The 21,135-nt window shown below is 36.0% G+C and overlaps 1 protein-coding gene across 8 annotated transcripts in view; it reads left to right on the forward strand.

Moving 5' to 3' along the window:
• The window catches only part of PDE4D (phosphodiesterase 4D), a 553,794-nt gene extending 532,926 nt beyond the window's left edge, over positions 1-20,868 (forward strand). For all 8 annotated transcript variants that reach the window (XM_032095592.1, XM_032095591.1, XM_032095596.1 and 5 more), the window contains 9 exons: positions 3,436-3,529; positions 7,225-7,397; positions 8,366-8,464; positions 8,550-8,714; positions 10,467-10,566; positions 14,211-14,365; positions 14,884-15,006; positions 15,480-15,662; positions 16,210-20,868. In XM_032095592.1, coding sequence (XP_031951483.1) covers positions 3,436-3,529; positions 7,225-7,397; positions 8,366-8,464; positions 8,550-8,714; positions 10,467-10,566; positions 14,211-14,365; positions 14,884-15,006; positions 15,480-15,662; positions 16,210-16,623 — 1,506 coding nt within the window. In that variant the 3' untranslated portion in view covers positions 16,624-20,868. The remainder of the gene's footprint in view (positions 1-3,435; positions 3,530-7,224; positions 7,398-8,365; positions 8,465-8,549; positions 8,715-10,466; positions 10,567-14,210; positions 14,366-14,883; positions 15,007-15,479; positions 15,663-16,209) is intronic.
• The last annotated feature ends 267 nt before the right edge of the window (positions 20,869-21,135 follow it).

Consider the following 21,135-nt stretch of genomic DNA (forward strand, 5'->3'; position numbering starts at 1 on the left):
TTAGGAACAAGGTGGTTTCATGTCTTGTTTGACTTGTTTTGAATAATGTGCAAAGTGTTACTTCCAGGAGGAGAAATAATGAGACTGTGGAGTCTAGCCAAGTTTCAAGCACTTAGGGGTGTTTCTTGGATGAGTAAAACAGTGTTGGCTCATGGATGTAACCAACTTTTCTGGTTGGCAATACGATCTTGTGGGAGCCATGTGAGAGGCAAAATTTAATTATAAAGTAATTGTGCAGAGCTGTATAAATATGTGGATCTTTGGAACAGCAATTATGTATGGGTGCACTTGGGCCCAAATTAAATCTTTGAGAAATAGATAAAATCAGGAAAAAATAAGGGGGTAGAAATGGGGTTTGCTGTTTGATTGCTTTTTTCTTAGAAAAAGGATTTTTTTTCCTCAAAAGGCAAGTTATTAAATAAATACAAGAGGTTTGAGTAACGTACAGATACAATGAAACAGAGTATAACCAATGAAAATGCCTGAACATCTTGATTGCTGTTTGTCTCTCATGTTTGATTTTTTTAAATGTTCTCAAAAAGCATTATTGTTCTGCATCAGAAACTGCTGTCTGCATATGGTCTTCAGCTTCATCTGATTCAATGGCAATGACGGTTTTAAGGCTTTGTCAGATAATTAGAAAATCAAAACAGTTCTCTAAACTCCTGCTTAGTCCAGAAGTTTTCAAAATAAATGTCAATTAAAGTCTTGGTCCTGTGGCGTCAGCAACATGTGAAAGAGTATGAGAAAATCATGCAGCTACAGTTCTTCAAAGCCAAAGACATCTCCAATTAAATTTGCTCTCAGCAGGAGGGCCTTGAAGAGGCTGAGGGACTTGTTTTATGTACACCCATGTTCAGCAGTAACACAGACTGTTCTGCAGTTCTCATGCAGTTGTTTTCATGTTCTGCTGACTTGTGGGGGGATGGGAGGTGGGAAGACGAAGGTTTGCATCAGACTAGTGGGGAACATAGCATTAGAAAAGACTGTTATGTACCTTCCATTTGTGGACATTCGCATAACAAATACTGAGCTGAAAATTCTTAGAGAACATATGCTCCATAACTTGCATATGATTCCCAGTATTCAGTAACAAACTCCCCACCCACTGCTCGCAATTAAATTTGTTATTTGGAAAAAAAAATCCTTTCTATTTCCTGTGTGAGGTAGCTGCAAACAAACACTGATTTGTTCCTCTTTCAAAGCTGGGAAACTTTTAAGAAGAGTTCCTGAGCAGTACATACCAGTGGTGGCTAGAAGGTCTTCTTTTCCAAAGTGTGGAACATGATGCAATTAGTGTTGTCCTACAGTAAAAACAGCACCACCAAGTTGGGCATCATGTAGAAGGATTTACTAGGAAACAACCAGACAGATGAGGATCTATTGAAGCTGGGATCCAGTGAACTAGCTAATTAAATTAAGGAAGAGAGAATATTGGCGTAGTAATGGATACACTGATGATGTGCCTAGAAGTTAATGGGGTTTCATCAACTCCTGACATTTTATTAATATTCCTGTAGGCAGTATTTAATTTGAAGCTTCAGTTTCTGGATGCCATCTGGAGACAAGCTATTCCATCAGATCTTCAGTTTTTGCCTTAAATAATACAGTTTCTCACCTTTTGTGAGAACAGAAGAAAAAGTGTGTAAGCATGACTTACGTGTGTTAAAAGTTTCAAGACAGGCTTTTAAAAAAGGTCTCAGGATTTTTGTACCAGTCATTTTATTGCTTGGTAAACTTGGCTTGATTTTTCAACATTTGACATTGGTGACAAACATTAGACATCGCTAAAGAGGTTGATACTGGCTTTGTCTGGAATGTATAGCTCTGTAGTTCTCATAGTATGTGTATGGTTCAAATTTTCAGACATGTGTTGAGCACTTGCTAGCACATGGCTGTATCTGTGATCAAAACTGAGCCTTTGGCTTGTGACTAAAGTAGGATTCAGTCTTTGTAGCTCTGGAACTTCCTGAGCTGATGACACATCAAGATGGCAGGAAAATGCAGTGGCTAATGGTTAGAATGTTATATTAAAGGTAATTTTTGTTTGGGAAATGGTGAGCAATATGGTAATTGGTGGCTTACAAAGATATTGTGAAGAAAATAACAGCTTTCACTATGCAAGGCCACTTTGAAGAAATAGCTTTGATGATTCCAGCGGAATGGAAATGGGGTGGTTAATATTTACTCCAGTGGTTTATGTCCTTTGAAGAAGGAGAACTGGTAATTATAAATTACCAGTTTTCAACATAGAGGAATGTTTACATGTATATACTCTAAGGACAGCTATTTCTTGATATAACAGATAGTCATGGCTGTGTGAACAAGGTAAAAGGTGATTCTGAAAGTGGCACAAATCATTTGGCTTTGTCAAGAGAAAAGATGACTGAGAAATCTAACAACAAAAGGAAAGGATGGCACAATAGGAGGCAAAATTCAATAGTGACAGATGCATGCTAATTTTCACTGGCAAGAGTTGTTTGAATTGTTGATAAGTACTGCTGACTTCTGTTTGTTGGTAATATCAAGGCAGAGCTATAGTCAATGAAAATGCATCTAAGACAGTGAGATCCGTATTATGTAATTAACCTGTCAAGCATAATACCACAGGATATCATTTCACCCTGGAGTCTAGAAGGAATCAAGAAAGGCTCAGTGATGTGTACCTAATTAATTATACATTTCATGGAATATTAATATCTGCTTCTATCCTATAGAGTGCCTAGAGTGAATAGCTAACTAAGAGGGAAATAGAAGGTGTTTCCACAGATGGGTGTTTTCTACCCCAATGTTTCTTAGAGATGCTTGCAGTTTTCTAAGCTAGTGGAATGGTCAAGTCATTGGACTGATTGAATATAATAATTTTAGGTCAGAGACAACAATACCTACCTCTTCTCATATTGGCTAGTATGAAATCAATATGATATTTTGATTGTTCGGAGCAACACTGTCAAACACTTTCGAGCAGATTAATGATGAGAGGTAAGATAGACTTGAAATGTTACCTAATGAATTGCAAAAAATGCGGAAATAGATTTATTTACAAATCCTAGGAGAAAACTAGTAGAGAACAGCTCCTACATAAATACATTTGTATATACTTTCCAAATTAAAGTTAAAAAATTGGAAGGACAAGATTATAACTTGTGTGTATACGTGTCTTAGAGTTTTCAGTTACTAGTAGGACATTTTACCTTAGTCATTGAATCACTGTGGTGTATTTTAAAAGGTTAAGAATGACATTGTCCAATCCATGAATAAGTTGATTGAGTACATTGTTGGTACATGTGGTTTCTGCTTTCACAGTTGTCTTACTTGAGTATATATTTTTAATGCCATGTTCTTTCCCCAATCATAAATCGATTGCATTTTCTTATCCTAACTAAAGTACATCTTGATGTAACTAACTTTACACTTTTTTGTTTTCTTTTCCAGTTTAAAAGAATGCTCAACCGTGAGCTGACCCACCTCTCTGAAATGAGCAGGTCAGGCAATCAGGTCTCAGAATATATATCAAACACTTTCTTAGGTAAGACTATGAAGAGTTAACTTTCTTGCCTTTTGTGGGTTTTTTTATCTCTCTGGGCTGTGTTAGAGCTTCAAAGCAAGTAGCTTTCCATATTAACTTCTGCTTTTAGAAACTGTGCATTTAGCATATTGTCAGCATTTGTGCAGAGAGATCAGGTTAGATCCATTTCCTCATAGCTCAGTTAATTTGTGTATGTGATTTCCCTGTGTGTGTAATTACAGAGAAATATTCATATACATATTACATGTACTATATTGCTGCCATATTAAGAAATTAATATAATGAATTATAGAAAATCACAGAGATCCACAGAATATTCTGAGTGGGAAGGGACTCACAAGGATCATCAAGTCCAGCTCTTAATTGAACAACCGATACAGGAATCAAACCCAGAACCCTGGCATTATTAGCACCATGCTCTAATCAACTGGGCTAATCTCAGAGTGGTAATTATATATATTTATATATTAAAGAGAATTCTCCCACTATATTTTCCTACCAGAATTACTGCAGAGGTTTCAGTATGCTAGAAGCACATAAGCACATGTAACCTCATAAAATCTCACAGCATGCAGTTAAGATATTTTGGTATTCCCGGCCTGCACATGCACAGTTAGATGTATATGACTAAATAAACATCTGAATAGACCTTTTCCAGGAAGATTTTTGCTGCTCAAGATCTTGGCATGCTGGGATGTGAGCATTAACAAAGGCCCAACACAATATTACAAAGAATATGGTTCCTTCACCATAGTTTTGGGTTTTTTCCCCTAAAATTCATGAAAATCAAGAAAACTTCATTCCATATTGTTGATTTTGAACATGAAGTTAAAGATACTGTACCAATCTCAAAACATGTTTTGGGCAAAACACCATTGGTTCATAAAGACTGTGTATAAAGAGAGGCACAGCCAAATACATCTAAATTAGGATAACAAGTACTTTAAAAAGTGCCAGTCATATATGTTAAGATTCATCTTATTCTGTTTGAGATACCATAGCTTGTGCTTTCTGTGGCTTTTTTGAGAGAAGTGTGTTTTTTTTTAAAGTACATTTTATCCTGTCACCCTGTCCAAAATGTATAGCTTAAATATTGCTTAAATATTTTCAAAATATGCAGTCTGTGTGTATAGGTTCAGCAGGCCCATGGTTTCAGTAGTGTGCCGAGTGCTGTGGCACAGCAGGGTTTCGACAGTGGGAGAGGGATAAGCCTCTGTCATGGAGAAGCAGTATTGCCCAGCTTCAGATGCCCTGAAAACCAGTGTACAGTTGCCTGAAAAGATGACCCACTTAGGCTGTGGAGACTGAGATGCCAGCTTCTGCTTGCTTTCACTTGAAAACTTAAGACTTACTTTGTCAGGGTAAAGAAATGCATCTGTCAGCCTTTTGCATGACATATCAGTCTTGTACAGAAAGAGGGCTGGAAAGGCAATCACTTCTAATTCACTGGACCATGGGTACTGTTTTCTGTCTGCATGAAAAATTAGATACCTAAAATTGTAGGTATAAGAGCAGCACAATAGTGAAAACACCTCATCTACAGATGTATTGCTTAAATATTTTCAAAATATGCAGTCTGTGTGTATAGGTTCTGAACTTCTATGTAAAGAGAAAACAATCTCTCCATAGAAATATTTAATGAGTTTATTATCTAATTTATTTTTTTAACACATAACTTACCTCCTCAATAGCTACAAACTTTCTCACATTTGTAAGTTAGGAACATGTCACGAGAAAACAGGGTTTCCTGTTTTTCTTATTTAAAAAAAAACAAAACCAAAACCAAACTGTTTTCCTATAGGGCTATATGAAGGTAGGAAATGATTTAAAATGCCAAGAAATCTATTCTGTAAATGAGAATTAAGGTTCCTACATTGTGTATAATAATATGCAACGTTTTTCTTTTTCAGCATCATTAACCTGTTTTCTATGAATGGAAAATGTTTGAGAACCTGTCATTGAGCATAGCATAAACAGGTTCAGAATGGCAAGCTGTCTTTTCTGGATGTTCAGATGGGCACAGCCCCGTGTGCTCAAAGTTACAAAAGCAGAGGCAATCCCACTGAATTTCTCGGAAGATCTAAAGTCACTCAGACAGACACTTCCTTTCACTTGAGTTAGTCTGACAGCTCAGCTTACAAATCTCTGTTTGATGAGTCTAAACTTTGTGCATATGACCGAAACCATAAACATCAAAGCACAAATACAAGTCACAGCTCCTCATCTGTTGTCAGCTTTCACCAGATAAGGGCTGCCATGCTCCACCTCCACTTTTTCTCTTTATGAGGTGAAGTGTGACGGGGCAGTCGGGGGACTCAGTGCTGCAGGCTACAACCTGGTGACATTTCCATAGCCTCTTCTTCGCTGTGATTTGTTTGGAATTTGAGGTGTCCCTTAAATGTATCTGCTAAAGAGTAATTTAAAAAAAAAAAAAGGAAAAAAGAAAGTGAAGAAGCAAACACATAACAAGCTGGTAATTAGAAATTCACTTGCTAGCCTCATCTGGTTTCAAAGTCTGTATTGAAAATGAATATTGCAAAAAGGAAAAAAAGCACATGTTCTAAAAAGCCCAATTTTTCTTATTTTCTATTCAAATTTTATTTTGGTTTAAGGTGGTTTTTTTATCTGTTTTGCCTCATCTCCTGTGTCAGAAACATGTTTTCTGGATTTTTGTGGTTTTACTGGTATATTCCTTGAGGTCTAGAAAAGGTGGAGGTACATTTCAGCAAAAAAAAAGATAATTTGAAGGGAGTCACTAAATTCTAGATTGAAATACAGCATGAATAAAAGGAACAAAAAATAATGCATGTTCCTAATAGTTTTGTCAGCAAAATCCTTCATTGCACTAACTTGGGTTTCTTTAGGACCAAAGATGTCTGCAGTGCTCCACAGCCCCATACTGTTTTGCAGCAATCATGTGGTTGTTGCCTAAATATACTTTACTCTCAATTTAATTCATATTTGAAGTTTTTTCTGGAACATATGTTGATAAATTTTATTAAATGATGCTGCTGAAAGTGCTATGGAGGCAAAAGCCCACAGCAAAATACAGGGGTTTAGCAGACCACTCATCCTGCCATTATTATTGACTCTAGCTGGGAGGTGCAGAAACACTACATTGCTGGCATGAACAGCCAGCAATCCAAAATTCTTGTAGATGTGGCTGACAAAAGCCTTTCCAGTTTGTACAGTGTTAGTAGACAGGACCAGTCCACAAGTATTAAGTCCTTCAAGTCCTGAAAAGGTTTTCTAAAGGTTTACATGAGGACACACATGGACAATTTTTGAAATACAATTTCAGAAAATGTTTTTCCTGAAAAAAAGAAACAAAATTAATATTTCTTGCAAAATGGATTCCTGTTCAGTTGTAATAATGCTTTTATACTGAGATGACTGACCCTTTCTACAGCATTAGGGATATGGCAGAAGTGGTAATCAGGCAGTCACAAGTTGCTTTTAAAGCCAGATCAGAAATAATGAGGCAATTTGAGTAAAAGAGACCTGCTTGTACTGAAGTATAGGTCTATATTTAACTTTTCATGGGTTTACTGATCTTGATAGAAAGAGTCTATTGCAAAATCTTAAAAGAAGTTTTTCTAAGAATTAAGAAGTCCATAAGATGGAACTCAACAGGGATTTTTGTAGTATTTACAATTATTTTATAAATTATTCTCTTTTTATTCATTCTTTTGAAGACAAGCAACATGAAGTTGAAATCCCTTCTCCGACACAGAAAGAGAAAGAGAAAAAGAAGAGGCCAATGTCCCAGATCAGTGGAGTCAAAAAGCTCATGCACAGCTCCAGCCTAACTAATTCCAGTATTCCCAGGTTTGGAGTTAAAACAGAACAAGAAGATGTCCTTGCCAAGGTAGACAATATATAAATTCTTGAATTTAAACCATTAAATTTAAACAGTATGGACTTTTCAGTATTACTCCATCCTCTGCTTATAAACATTGATTTCAAACTGCAGCACCAAGCACTGCTCTCACTTGAAATAATCCAAATTTCTTGAAGTGGCAGAATAGCTAGTAAAATCAGAATCTGACCATACGGGTTAATTTCAGCGTAAAGACAATTTCATGTGGAGATGGAATGTAAATTAGCATTTGTGTATGCATTAATAAAGCTGCCTATTCTTAAATAGTATCTGAAGATTGAAGGCTAAATGTATTATATAATGTCACAGGAGTGAAAATGTATAGATAGCAACCTTATTTTTAAAAAATGCAGAAGTATATATAGCAGTAGAGCTATCCTTCCTATTTTTAGCTGTATCATTTTAGGTACATCCTTTGTGTTATTTTTTCAATGAAACGTCTTATTATTTTTTGCACCAGCAGCTAACTGCTTGGCAATAATAGAAAATTGGTATAAAGGGATTTTTGATCGAGTTTCGCATTTTAAAATATGCCTGTCCTAACATTTTCAGGAATCTTATTTGAAGAGTGTTTCTGAGAACCAGGGAGAGAGCAGCAGAATTGCAGCATCTCTGGAGGTTTTCTCTTCACTGAACCTTTTTGTCAATGGACAGTGAGATAGCAAAGTATGTCAGTTAAACTCATTCAAGATACTGTAGAATTTTTCCCTCTGGAGTAATCCACTTAAGAGGCAGTCTTTCCTTCTTAGAGAATTAAAATCTGAAAAATTGGTAGATGTAAATTCTGATGTTGCAAGATTAGTAGCAGCTGCAGAGTTTAGCCCTTCCAGAGTTTAGCGTGTAACTTTCACAGTGGCCAGGTTTGAAGAAGTTCTGTGTTTGTAATTGTTTCTCTCAAAAATTGCTGTAATTTCTGTGTTAGGTTTCAACCTGTTTGTTGCTTGATTCAACTCTAGGAACTTGAAGATTTGAACAAGTGGGGCCTTCAGGTTTTCAGAGTAGCAGAGTTATCTGGAAACAGACCTTTGACTGTCATCATGCACACTATTTTTCAGGCAAGTAGGAGTAGTCATGCTGCTTTTTTCTTATCTTGGAGACTGTTCTGTGCTTTGAAATCTAATTTTTTCCTTACTTTTATAGGAGAGGGACTTGTTAAAAACTTTTAAGATTCCAGTAGATACTTTAATAACTTACTTGATGACCCTGGAGGACCATTACCATGCAGATGTGGCATACCATAATAACATACATGCTGCAGACGTTGTTCAGTCAACCCATGTCCTACTATCAACCCCAGCATTAGAGGTAAACTACACTGAAGAGGAGAAGTGGCAGTCATGAGAGAAGGGGATGCACTGAGAGTCTTCTAAACTATATGTTAAAGATCTTGGTTTCTGCAATGTTTTTTAAAGAAATCTTAGTATTTCTTTAATAAATTCTGTTCTTTTAAAGATATTTTGTGAGTATCAAAGCTGCATGTAAATATCGTGCAGAAAATATCACATCTTTTCATTCTAAATCATGCAGACTTGTGCAGTCATAACCTTTTTCATTGTAACACAATGCATATCTTCTTTCCACCATCTTACTATTTATACTACATCCTGTTCTGTTGTTATTTCCCATGTGGGATTGTATCTAACCACAGTAAGTGGAATTTCTTAGGAAAGTTAGTGATAAAATGGTGTTCTCTCAAGGGCCTTTTGGGTTTTGGTAGTGAGGTTTTGGGGGGAGTGGGATTTTAATGTTTTTTTCTTTTGTTCTGCATGTTTATTCTGATCCTGAAAGACTACTTTTGTATTTACTTCTAAGACAGATTGGAACATGTGCTAAATTTTCACTGGACTATGTCTTTTTTTTACCCCCTCATAAATATTTCAAAATTAATTAGGGAAAAAATTAATCTCTTCTTTTCGTAGTAATTGTCTTCTTGAAAGTTCTTAAATCTCTGAAGTAGAAAGATGTGGAAGATGGTGATTTTCCCTCTTTTAAGCACAGTTCAGGGATTAACATAGCAAGCATGGATATATCCCAGCAAACTGTTGGAAAAATTCAGGAAAAGCAAGCAGTAGAAATTTTACTAGTTCAAAAGGATTTACCTTCATTGTCAAGAAGGGCTGCATTTTTACTGTTTCCTATAATGATCAATGTTTCATGTTACTGAATACATCTGGTTTACCTTCTTCTTAAAAAAAGGGTTATAAGTGGACCTTGAGACTGTTGGCAGGTTTTGATCCTCAAAGACTTGGAAATCTCTTGAGAAAGATTTTCTTGCTCTCAAGAAGACAGATCAGATAATGTTCTTAGAATACCACTGGCTTCACCACACAGCTGAACTAGTCATCGGTAAAATTTTGGGGTTTTTTTTCAGATCGGGTTTTTTTTCATGACATCTTCTCAGCAGAGCTTTAGCCAGTGAAATGGCAATGTCTGCCCAGTGCCACTGCTGGTCTGTGCACTTCCAAGCTGTCCTTGGTCAATTGTGAAAGCAATGGCATCACATGTGTGCTTCTGACAACAGGACACTGGGCTCAGTGACATTTCAGGTCCATTGCCATCCTCTTTTCCTATCTTCCTGATAATCTCATACAGATGGAAAATCAGTAAATGCTAAGTGAGATGTTGTGTAGTCTGTTGCTATTTCCTTTATCATTGGTTAGGAGATATGCATCTTTCCAGTACAGGACAATACACAGGAGTCAAGCTGAAATATTTAATTTGTGCTATAAGCTAGAAACCTGTACTTAATTGTCTAATAAAGATGGATTTATTCACTGACTGAAGCTGAAAATACTTCAGTTGTGACAGAATTTAGTGATGCTGTCTGTATGAAGTACAGATCACTTTACTGTGGCCAAACTTGAAATATTTATGAAATTCTATATAATTGGTGATTTTACAAAAGGTTTTGATAGCTTATGTGTAAGGTCTCTAGAGATCATGGTATATTTCAAATGTGTTTTGCTTGTTCCAATCCAGATTCAAAGCAGACTCTTTCTCATTGAAAAGACGTTTTCACTGATTAGTGATTGTCATTTCTGTTTCATGATATTCTAGGCAGTCTTCACTGATTTGGAGATTCTTGCAGCAATTTTTGCCAGCGCAATACATGATGTAGATCATCCTGGGGTTTCAAACCAGTTTCTTATCAACACAAGTAAGTTTGATGTTCAGTGGCTTTCTCAAAAATTTGCTGCAATAGCACCTGAAAAATACAGTTCATTCCTTGTTTGCTTCTCTCTCTAACTTTTCTCAGTAGATAGATGTTTACATTTTAAACCTGATACTACTTTGCATTTTTTGCAACTTTAGAAATAATTTACATAGTACTCTCTAGCAAGAATTACTGAAGTATGAACTATAAACCTGGCATTGTTTCAATGTATTGCATGTTGTCTCTCCTGGAAATATAGCTGATTTATGTTAAATAAATAAATGAGGAGAAAAATGAAGGAAGATTAAAAAAAAAAAAAAAGGAAGACAAGAGTTTATGTGTTCATATTAGAAACATATGATATGACCAAGGATAGAAATTCAGAAAGCAGAAAAGAGGTTTCTTTTTAGCAAACAGACTGTCAGGCCCATCTCTCTCTGCCTGGATCCTGTACTTGGCTTTTGATCTCTCATGCCTTGTGGACTGAATTTCCTCAGCCTGTCTCTGTGGCTTTGATAAACCTGTTTGGTTTTTTCTGACCCTAATGTCATCTCCAAATTTGAAACCCAGTGTACTTCTATATTTCTCAGGGCTGTTGTCTGCAGCATTGCTAAACCTCTGTCCTCTCCTTATTCTTCTACTGAAAGAAAAACACTGCTAACTTTATTGAACCTGATCATGACATATTTACTGGTTTGTTGCCCCAGTGTAACCTGCTTGGATTTCATTGACTTGTGTCACTATTATCAGTGGGTAGCACTTTGTAGGTCAGTACAAGTTCCATCATACTATGTTATTTCTTTTGCTGACAACTTCTTTTATGATAACTGACCCAGAAGTACAGAGTTAAAATAACACTAATAAACCAAGCACAGAAGAAGAAAAAGCAAAAGAAATGGAAACATACCTAGGGTTGTGTATTTGACCCACCTGGTTGCACATTTATAGATACTGTCACTTCTGCACATGGGTGAATCTATTTCACAGGTGCTAAAATAGAATGACCCCAAATCAGCAGCAGAGTTTGAAGGGAGCTCCTCCTCTGACTCATTGCTGCTGTAGATTTGAATGAGACATTCACTTCAGTTTAGTCTCCACCTAGTTTCGTTTGTCTCAATGGCCTAAAGGCCACTCTATAATGAAATTCAATTTGATGACTCATCTGCATAGAAGAGGATTAGGGTTGACTCTGGATTTTTTGTGCTTTACTGGGGACCAGTACAGTTCAGCAGTGTAGTATAGGCAGAGAGTGAATCAAGCTTTGTTCAAAAAACAGTGTATAATACCTGAATTCTTAAGAGTGGGCATATGTAAGTAAAGTTTTACTTTGTTTGTTTAATCAGAAATTGAGTACCAGTATATACTGCTGGCTCCAAGGTTCTACGAGGAAACCAATGAATTGTTCAAGTTTAAGAGGGATAACTGTCTAGTTGAAGGGATGAGTGGTGGTGCTTAAACCTTTCACTTCTAGTTAGACAGATTGAAATTCAGCTAATACAGGAGTCATTCTCATGCTGATAATTACCAGCTTAGAAAATATGTATTTTCTCAATTCAGCTTTTGATAAAGGAGGCTTACGTGTCAGTCAAGTAACAGCACTAATTGAAACTGCTGTTGCAAGGCTGAAAGAAACAGAGAGATTTTGTTCCTTTAAAATTGTTCTGTATACAGGGAAGAAACTGCAGGGACAAAGACAGAAAAAGATCATCTAATGCTGGTTTCTCAAATCCAAAATTTTCCTAACCTCTAGAAGATAATTTGCTTCCATCTAATTTTGTTTTCCAGTGAACCGTACAATGTATTAACATTTCACTAAGCGTAAGAATACATTTGGAAAAAACCATAATAGATTTAGTTACTTAGAGTATATACATATTTGCCATGTTTTTGTCTTATTCTTTATAATTAGTCTTGTGATTTTTATGAATATTGTTTTCCTATTTAAAGTCTATTACACAATTGTCAACGAAACTGATACCTTTTGAATGCTATTAAAGAACAAACAAATATGAAGTATATTAGCATCAGAGGAGATGCTTATTTTACCACTGTAACTCTGTCCTTGCTGAAAAATATTCTTGAGTCTTATAATGTGTTACAGATGTTACTCAGGGGGAACTTTTGTCCATTTTCACATCCATTTTGAAGTTGAGTACATTTTAGCTGTGTCTGTAGCTCCAGCTCTTCCAAAGTATTTTGGCAAAGTGGAGTGTTTTGCAGTTGCAGCTCATCAGAAGGCTGTTTGAAAGGAAAATAAACTAGTGCCTGTTTTCTGTGTAAGAAAAACAAGTATGAAAGCTTTGTGTATGTTCTGTGAAAGATGAAAGAGAGATAGATCATTTGCAAACTTGCTTTCTTTCTACTTCTGCTGTTATGGTTTTGCTGCCTTTGGGATAAGGAAAGTAAGAGGAAGACTTTCCTGATTCGATGGATTGTTTTATTCAAAACAGGAGAGGAAGACAGCCGGAGAATAGATAATGAGATTAATGAAATCTGAAGATCAAAGCTTTTAGAGGCCTCCTATTGAACCAGAGGCATTTTAAAACATAAAATCATTTTCTGCTGTAAAAGAAGAAAAGAGGACAAAGAGTGGAATAGACTGATGTATGTTTAGACTTACGCTAGAATAGCTGTAATAAATAGAAGATAATATAGCATGTGAAAAGTATGATTCCATAAAAAGTATTTGAGTTTTTTGTGATAGATATATTTACAAGCTGTATCTTAAAGCATATGCAAGCTGACTGTGCAGTATTCCTGCGTAAAAGCTAAAGCTGTGCAGCAAGTTTGGTAACTGCTTTGATTAGACAGAGCTGCCTGTTCAGCAGGCCTAAGCTGATCTTACAGGTGTGCCTCAGCACAGACATGGCTGGGAAAGTGTGTGTTATTCTCACAGCCATATGGAGTGACTGAGTAAAGAATGATTCCATTGGAGAAGGCAGCATTACAGACAACATCAAGCACTGACCACGCTCAAGCATGAAGCAGCAGGCAAGGCCACTGCTTGCAGTTTCACACCACATGACGTTATGTGGAAAAGACAGAAGCATAGCTGTTACCATCCTACCAGCCTTCAGTTGTCATGAACTAATGACTGTAAGCCTAGTTCACCAGGCATCTGAGTGTCTTAGATAACTGCAGAAAGACATGATTTGAAAACCAAGAAGTGTGCTCTCTGCAGCAGACCTGCAGAAAAGCCTCAGCTGTGTATTCTCCAGTCAGAGTGCTGGACAGCTGAAACTTTTCTAACAATAGAATTTTAGGTGTTGTGATGGAGAGAGGCATGAGAAGACAACACATCAGAGTGTGTTTTAGTTGAGTTGTGTTTATGCATATATTATGCATATAATATTTTCTAAGTTACCTCATGCAGATATGAAAATGTATCCTGAAAATTACCTTCCTTATATTTTTTCTAACTTGCCACTACAGGCACGTGTACATGCATCATTACAAAGCCTTTTCTTTGTTTTCCTCAACATACTTTGGCTTGACCTAGTAAGATATTCAGTCAATAATCTGTAACTTTCAGGGCTGTTACTAAAAGTTTATTTGTAGATCTTGTTATGAATGAATTTGAAAAAGGTCTTAAGGTTTGGTAGAAGCACAGCATTTAGTAACGTTCTGCCCTGCAATTGTTATTGCAGATTCTGAACTCGCCTTGATGTACAATGACTCATCAGTACTGGAGAATCATCACTTAGCTGTGGGTTTCAAGCTGCTGCAGGAAGAAAATTGTGACATTTTCCAGAATTTGACCAAAAAACAGAGACAATCATTGAGGAAAATGGTCATTGACATTGTGAGTTTTTTTTGAGTTTGATCTTCCACAGAGCTAGCACACTGAATAATAAAGCACAGAAGCATTTTATGATAAATTACATGTGATCAGGCCTGTAAACAATGAAGTGAAAGTTTGAAGTTTTCTCATGTCTTACCCAAACATGAATAGTGTGTTCTTTTAAGTTTCAGTAACTGTCTATGCATTTTTAGAAAGTAAACACTTCTGTTTCAAGCTGGTTTTGTACTGACATGTATACCATTCTACCATCAGTTAGAAATTTGCTACTGAATTAATAAGGAATTTGGGCTGATCTGATCATTCTGAACAATGCTGAACAATGATTTTGTCCTATTTTTAAAATAACTGAAATGAGAACCTACTATTATGAACATACAGGACTCGTGCTTGTATCATGTATTCAGAAATAGGAGCTATGGGTTCCTTCCAAAACTGTTGATTTATATGTTCAAATACTTTTTTAAAAACCCCAGTAGAATCATTTACATAGTGTTCGTTTTTTGTTTGTTTTTTTCTAGGTTCTTGCAACAGATATGTCTAAGCATATGAATCTACTGGCTGATTTAAAAACTATGGTTGAAACGAAAAAAGTGACCAGTTCTGGTGTCCTGCTTCTTGATAACTATTCAGACAGGATTCAGGTAAGGAAATTCATCTGAAAATGGTCACTTGCATTACGTACTTTATAACATTGTTCTCCCCATTCTCCAGCACAGATTAGAGCTGTCTGTTTCACACCATAACCTGCTACTTCCCTCTGTTTCTTTCCTGGTCTAAGTGACATGGTCCAAGTTACTCTCTGGGAGACTAATGAAGTGCTAGAGTAGTTCTGGACTAAATGAGGCTTTGCCCTTCCTTTCAAATTGTCAAAAAGTGATTCTCTTTCTGACAAGGATTTTGTGACCTTTATAGTGGCAGAAGCAGCAGAAGCCAGGTAATTCATGGATATTGCTACAAGTATGAAAATCACACAAGCACATAAGTTTTTGCTGTTTAGAATAAATCTTGCTTTACATGTATTTTCAAGGTTTTGTTTTAGAGTCACCAGAAATGTATAAAAAAGGAGCTGCTCTTCTTCAGGGTAATAACACCACAGGTGTTCAATCTATTCCAGGTTCTTCAGAATATGGTGCACTGTGCAGATCTGAGCAATCCTACCAAGCCACTCCATCTCTACCGCCAATGGACAGACAGAATAATGGAGGAATTTTTCCGTCAGGGAGACCGGGAAAGAGAGAGGGGAATGGAGATAAGTCCCATGTGTGATAAGCACAATGCATCTGTGGAAAAATCACAGGTAATTGATTTGACAAGGTAGTTCAACCTTTTAGAAGAAAAGGATGGTACACAGTCATATTTTGAATAATTTCTGAATTTCCTTTTCTTCCTCTGAGTTAATTAATTCAGCTCTTCAGTAGTAAGTGAGGCAATCTGAGACCTTTACTGTGAAAACATAGTACATGGCAGTATGCTTGCTGAAGGGATTCCATCACTGTCCTGACCTGAAAAGCAGCATACATGCCAAAAGAGATTACTGTACAGCTGATTAGGGTTTCCTTCAAAATCAGAATTAAATATAAAGCAGGTATTTGGCTCACTAGATGCAGTGGAGTTGTTTGTAATGAGCAGTTCACTTGAAAACAAATCCTTTCCATGCGCTTATCCAATATCCTGAATCAGACTTCTGAAAAGTAAAAGACCTTATCTATTACATAAACTAGTATGGTTTCCTTTCAGCCACCTTTAAGGTATCTTTTGTCTCTTACTAGCATAATATTTCTCATAACTTCCATGACTTATTCATTTCTCTGTGAATAATCATATTCTTGTATTATTTGCAACAGGTGGGATTTATAGATTACATTGTTCATCCTTTGTGGGAGACATGGGCAGATCTTGTTCACCCAGATGCCCAGGATATCTTAGATACACTGGAGGACAATCGAGAATGGTACCAGAGCACAATCCCTCGAAGTCCCTCTCCTGCACCTGAAGAAAAGGAGGAGGGAAAGCAGGGTCAACCTGAAAAATTCCAGTTTGAACTAACACTAGAGGAAGACGGTGAGTCAGACACTGAAAAGGACAGTGGAAGTCAAGTAGAAGAAGACACCAGCTTCAGTGACTCCAAGACTCTTTGCACCCAGGATTCAGAATCCACTGAAATTCCTCTTGATGAGCAAGTAGGGGAAGAAGTAGAAGAGGAGGAGAACCAAACAGCAGAGCCTTGTGTGGTAGAAGAACATTCTCCTGACACATAACAATGAAAACACACTCTCTTTCTCTCCTGCTCTCTCCCTTTCTTTCCCTCTTTCTCTCTCTTTTTTTTTTCTTTTTTTTTTTTTATGGGGGGGGGAGAGGGGAGGATTTTGGTTTTGTTTTGGATTTTTTATTTTTATTTTTTTAAATTTAGGTAATGATTTCCAAAGTATATGTCACATACTAAACCATGGTCAGAACTTGGTGTTACCTGCCAGAAGGATTGTTGATCAAAACTGATGTTGATGACTCAGTTTGGCACTCAGGAATATTGTAACCAGAATTTTCACCTCCACGGTGTCAGAAAGGAGGGGGAGAACATCCATTAGTAACATTTTGATAAGGTCTCTATTTGGCAGATTCCATTAAATAAAGCAAATGCTTTCAGAGGCGTACCATCTGCCAAACGAATGTTGGTGTGCTTTGATAGTTTTTGAATTCATTGTATTGTATTGTAAGGTATTGGATAATAGATAGATTAATGTAGAGGAAACAGACAGAAAAAACATTGAGGTTCCTACTGGAAAACAAATTCACAAAAATAAAGGGACACAACATGATTCTGTTACCAACAGGAAGATAAGCTGTGAAAATTGCATAGTTTTCTGATTTCTAATCTGAGACATAACTGAAAAAAGTGTGACCCAGTGGGTTGCACTAACCTCTCCATTTTGTATAATATGTGAAACAGAGATCTTTTTTAGAGCTTACTTTTTATTAAATATACCGAGGTATTATATTTAAAAAAAAAAAACGATTTTCATCTGCCACTGATTTTTTTTTTTCCAAAGAGTTACTTACAAGTTTTCAGTACAAATCTGTGCTACACTGGATAATACTTCTAGGTTTTTTTTCTTTAATTCCTTTTTCTTTTATTTTTTTGGCACCTTAGAATGTCATGGTAATATTGAGCTGTAAAAGTCTATTATTTTATATATTCATGAGTTCCATGAATATTTTTTGTGTTACATAAAACTTTTTCAGTATGATAGCTTTTTTCGTTTATTTGTTTTTTCACCACAATTTTCCCAAATGTGTTAGTGGATTTATATAGTGCTTTTGCCCTCATGGTGGCCTGATCCTGCCAACTCTGTCTTACTACAAGAAGTGGTCCCAGTGATACCAGCTAGGACCACTAACACTAGGATTTACAGGACCAGAGCCTGTAAAAACAGTAATGAATTGTCATCAGTAAAAAAGCAGCTCTTTTGCTATTCTAATAACAATTGTTCCTCTGAAACATGGTTTTTCAGACTACTTTTGCCTGGGAGCTATAGACTGCTAAATCAGAACAGACTGATACAACGTATGAAATATTTGTTCTGCTGAAAAAAAGCATTAGTGTAGTATCTCCAACTTAAGACTCCCAGTAACTTTTAATCTGGGTAGCTATCTAGTTAAACCATTTGCTAATCTGAGAGGTGCAGAACATAAAAATAATGAGTAGTGTTATTTTTTCATGTCTTTGTTGCAAGAAGAGCCAGGCCAGTCTTGTCTTTTTATATTATTAAGTAAGTGAGCAGTGCATCATGAGAGTTGTAGTTTACTCCATATTATTTCAATCTTAGATCTTTTCATCCTTTTCCCTGCTTGTGCTAAGGGAATCCTGCCTTTCAGTTTGATTGGTACTGAAGGCTACCATAACTTGGAAAGCTAAAGGGAGGTAGGAGTTCATATTTGTCATTTTTCAGTCTTCTTGTTTGGTCATATGAAAGAAGAGATTTTATTTCCTCCTCTTTAGTCATCATTAGAATTGTAGTTTTGAGTGTAGAAGATGGGAAATAGTTTCCTAGGGAGGCTAGCAGACTCCCACACTCTAAAATTCTGTTAAAATGACAATATCAAGATAATTTCTTAATAAAAGGTGATAGCAGCAGCCATTATTTTCCTTTTGGATTTTTTTGGTAGCAAATTTGCAGCTATGAAAACAGGTACTTTTAAATTACCAGAGATCTAGAATAAAAGCCTGTTTAAAAATAATTGGCTAATAGTTCAACTTTTAAATGCATTTTGCATTCTTCTATATCCACGTCATAATTTTCTTTACCATTAGCCCTCACAGGGCCTTAGCACAGAAGATGCAGAAGGAGTAAAAGAATTAAGATAACTCATGGGGTTTTTTATGTTTTGACTTTTTTTTTTTTTTTTTTTTTGATTCTTTTTTTTCATCATTTCTTGCTGACCCTGATCCATCTAAAAGTCCTTTTAGCCCCCAAGAGTGCCTGGAACCTCAGTAGTGGAAAAGCAATATAAATTCCAGAATAACCAGTAGGACCTGGAAAGTTTTGTTTCTGCACTAATTGAAAGTAAATGAACATAAACCCATATTGTGAGATATACACCTGTACATGTGGACAATCAAATCATAGAAAATGATACCATTTCTTAGAGTTGGGGATATAATGCACTGTACAATCTTTTTTTTCCTCTGTTGCCAAAGTGTGTTTTAGCATTGTACACTGCTTTAAAACAATACCATTTATAAGTGGCTTTATGTGTTGTGAATATTTTTGCCATTAAAAAATGCAGTGAGTGGATATTGAGTGGGAGGAAAAAAGAAAAATCACCTTGTTTATAACAGTACACTTTAGCTTGCAAGTTGCTGTACTCAGTAATGCTGTATTTAAATTCTTAAATTGTTTTGTGTCATTAAAAAATGATAATGAAAGAATATCGATAGAACAAATAGCATTCAGAAAAAAAAACTTGAATGAAATGGATTTTATAGAAAGCTTTGACAGTTCTTTTGAAACACATTATTTATTTTTTGTGCCATTCATTTTTCTCACCAAATGACCTTACCTGTAATACAGTCTTGTTTGTCTCTGTTTACAACCATGTATTTATTGTAATGTACATACTGTAATGTTAATTGTAAATTATCAGTTCTTATTATAACATCATCCTTGTCAGGGTGGTGTTGCTGTATCTGGAAACTCTTGGTGAGAGAATGACTATTGTGTATACATATTCCTTGTACATTTCTTCTCCTGTAATATATTCAGTGTCACCATAGAGCTCATTTATGGAAGATTTGAGAAAAGTATAAAATACATAAAGATATATTGATTAAAAAAGCTGCAGGTCTTTGGTCCCAGGGCTGTGCCTTAACTTTAAACAATATTTTCTTGTTTAGCTGCATTTGAAAGTAAGGTAGCCTTGGGGCTAGGGCTGGGCATTTCTACCATATTTTTAGTTGCTAACTGATGGGGGATACTCTTACGAGCTAATATGCGTAATACTACAATAAACTTTCATTCTTGACCCTGCTGGAAGTTCAAGCTTTTGCAGACTTCTGGTAATGTAATTGTATTGTCTCTGAATATCTTTTTACAGCCTGTAATTGGGGATTATTGCAGCCATTTTTTGCTCCTAAAAAAGATAAATAATTGATGCTGCATTTCAGTGCTGAAATGCACTGAAACAGCTTTGGAAAGCATCTCTAATAAACATTTGATTTTAATGCATATTGTGAAATGGAATGATCAGAATTAAGAGGGTGTAACTCATACACTTTTACAATTGTCTGTAATGTTTCTTCTTTAGTAGCACAAATGATCACTGTATAAGTAGAATCCATAGTAGGATATACAACTTCAGTCTTGGAAATGCTTTCCAATATTAGTGTTACAAGTAGCCAAAGTTTATTTTATATAGGTGTAGCTAAAGCTTTGTGCAGATGTGTGTAGCATAGTGCACTAGCTCTACAGAAGAGCAGTAAACTGTTAGATGTTTTAATAACACTACTATTAGGTTTGCAGGTTGGACTGAGCAACTCTTGCTGTTTGACTTGTCACATTGCTCCAGACAACTCAGAGCTGGTATCATTGAATTTGCCAGAGTGAGGTAAATACCTCTTCTCCATTCCAGTGATGCCCAGCCCTTGTAACTTGCGACTTATTCATGAAAGGAGAGATTCTTTTCCAAGAAAAACCAGAATCTCCTTTTTGACACAAACTGTAGATTTTAGCAGCCCTGGCCCAAAGGAATTCGAATGCTTTTGTTTTATATAGTCTAAAAGGGACTCTACAACAACAGATATCCTGAACAATTTCTTGTTACTGTTTTAATTCGGTATTTTCTTTGGGGATGTCTTGAGAGTGGCAACTTGTGTGAACATTGCACATGGCTATTCTTTCACTGGTTTCTTAGCCTCTCTTACAGCCTATGGGTTAGTACTGTACATCGATACCTTCATATGAAATTTTATATGCAATGGAAATAAAAGCATGTGTTGATTCTGCCTAGTTACTGTATTTGATTTTTTTTTAAAGTTAACTTTTTTTACATGAATCCCATAGTTTTGACAGCTTAAAAGAAAACATATTTCCAGAATAATTTGATTACCGTATTTTGTCAGAATAGTGTTTCACATAGATAATACAAAATAAACTTGAGCAAATCAGAAAAGTCAATCAAATACGGTATTTCTTAGGGAGCCTAATATACAAAGGTGTGATATATAGTTACACTAGAAAGGCATACAATCTTGGTTTTCAGGAAATTTTACCAGT

The sequence above is a fragment of the Corvus moneduloides genome, chromosome Z (assembly GCF_009650955.1).
Source record: "Corvus moneduloides isolate bCorMon1 chromosome Z, bCorMon1.pri, whole genome shotgun sequence".
Lineage (NCBI taxonomy): Eukaryota > Metazoa > Chordata > Aves > Passeriformes > Corvidae > Corvus > Corvus moneduloides.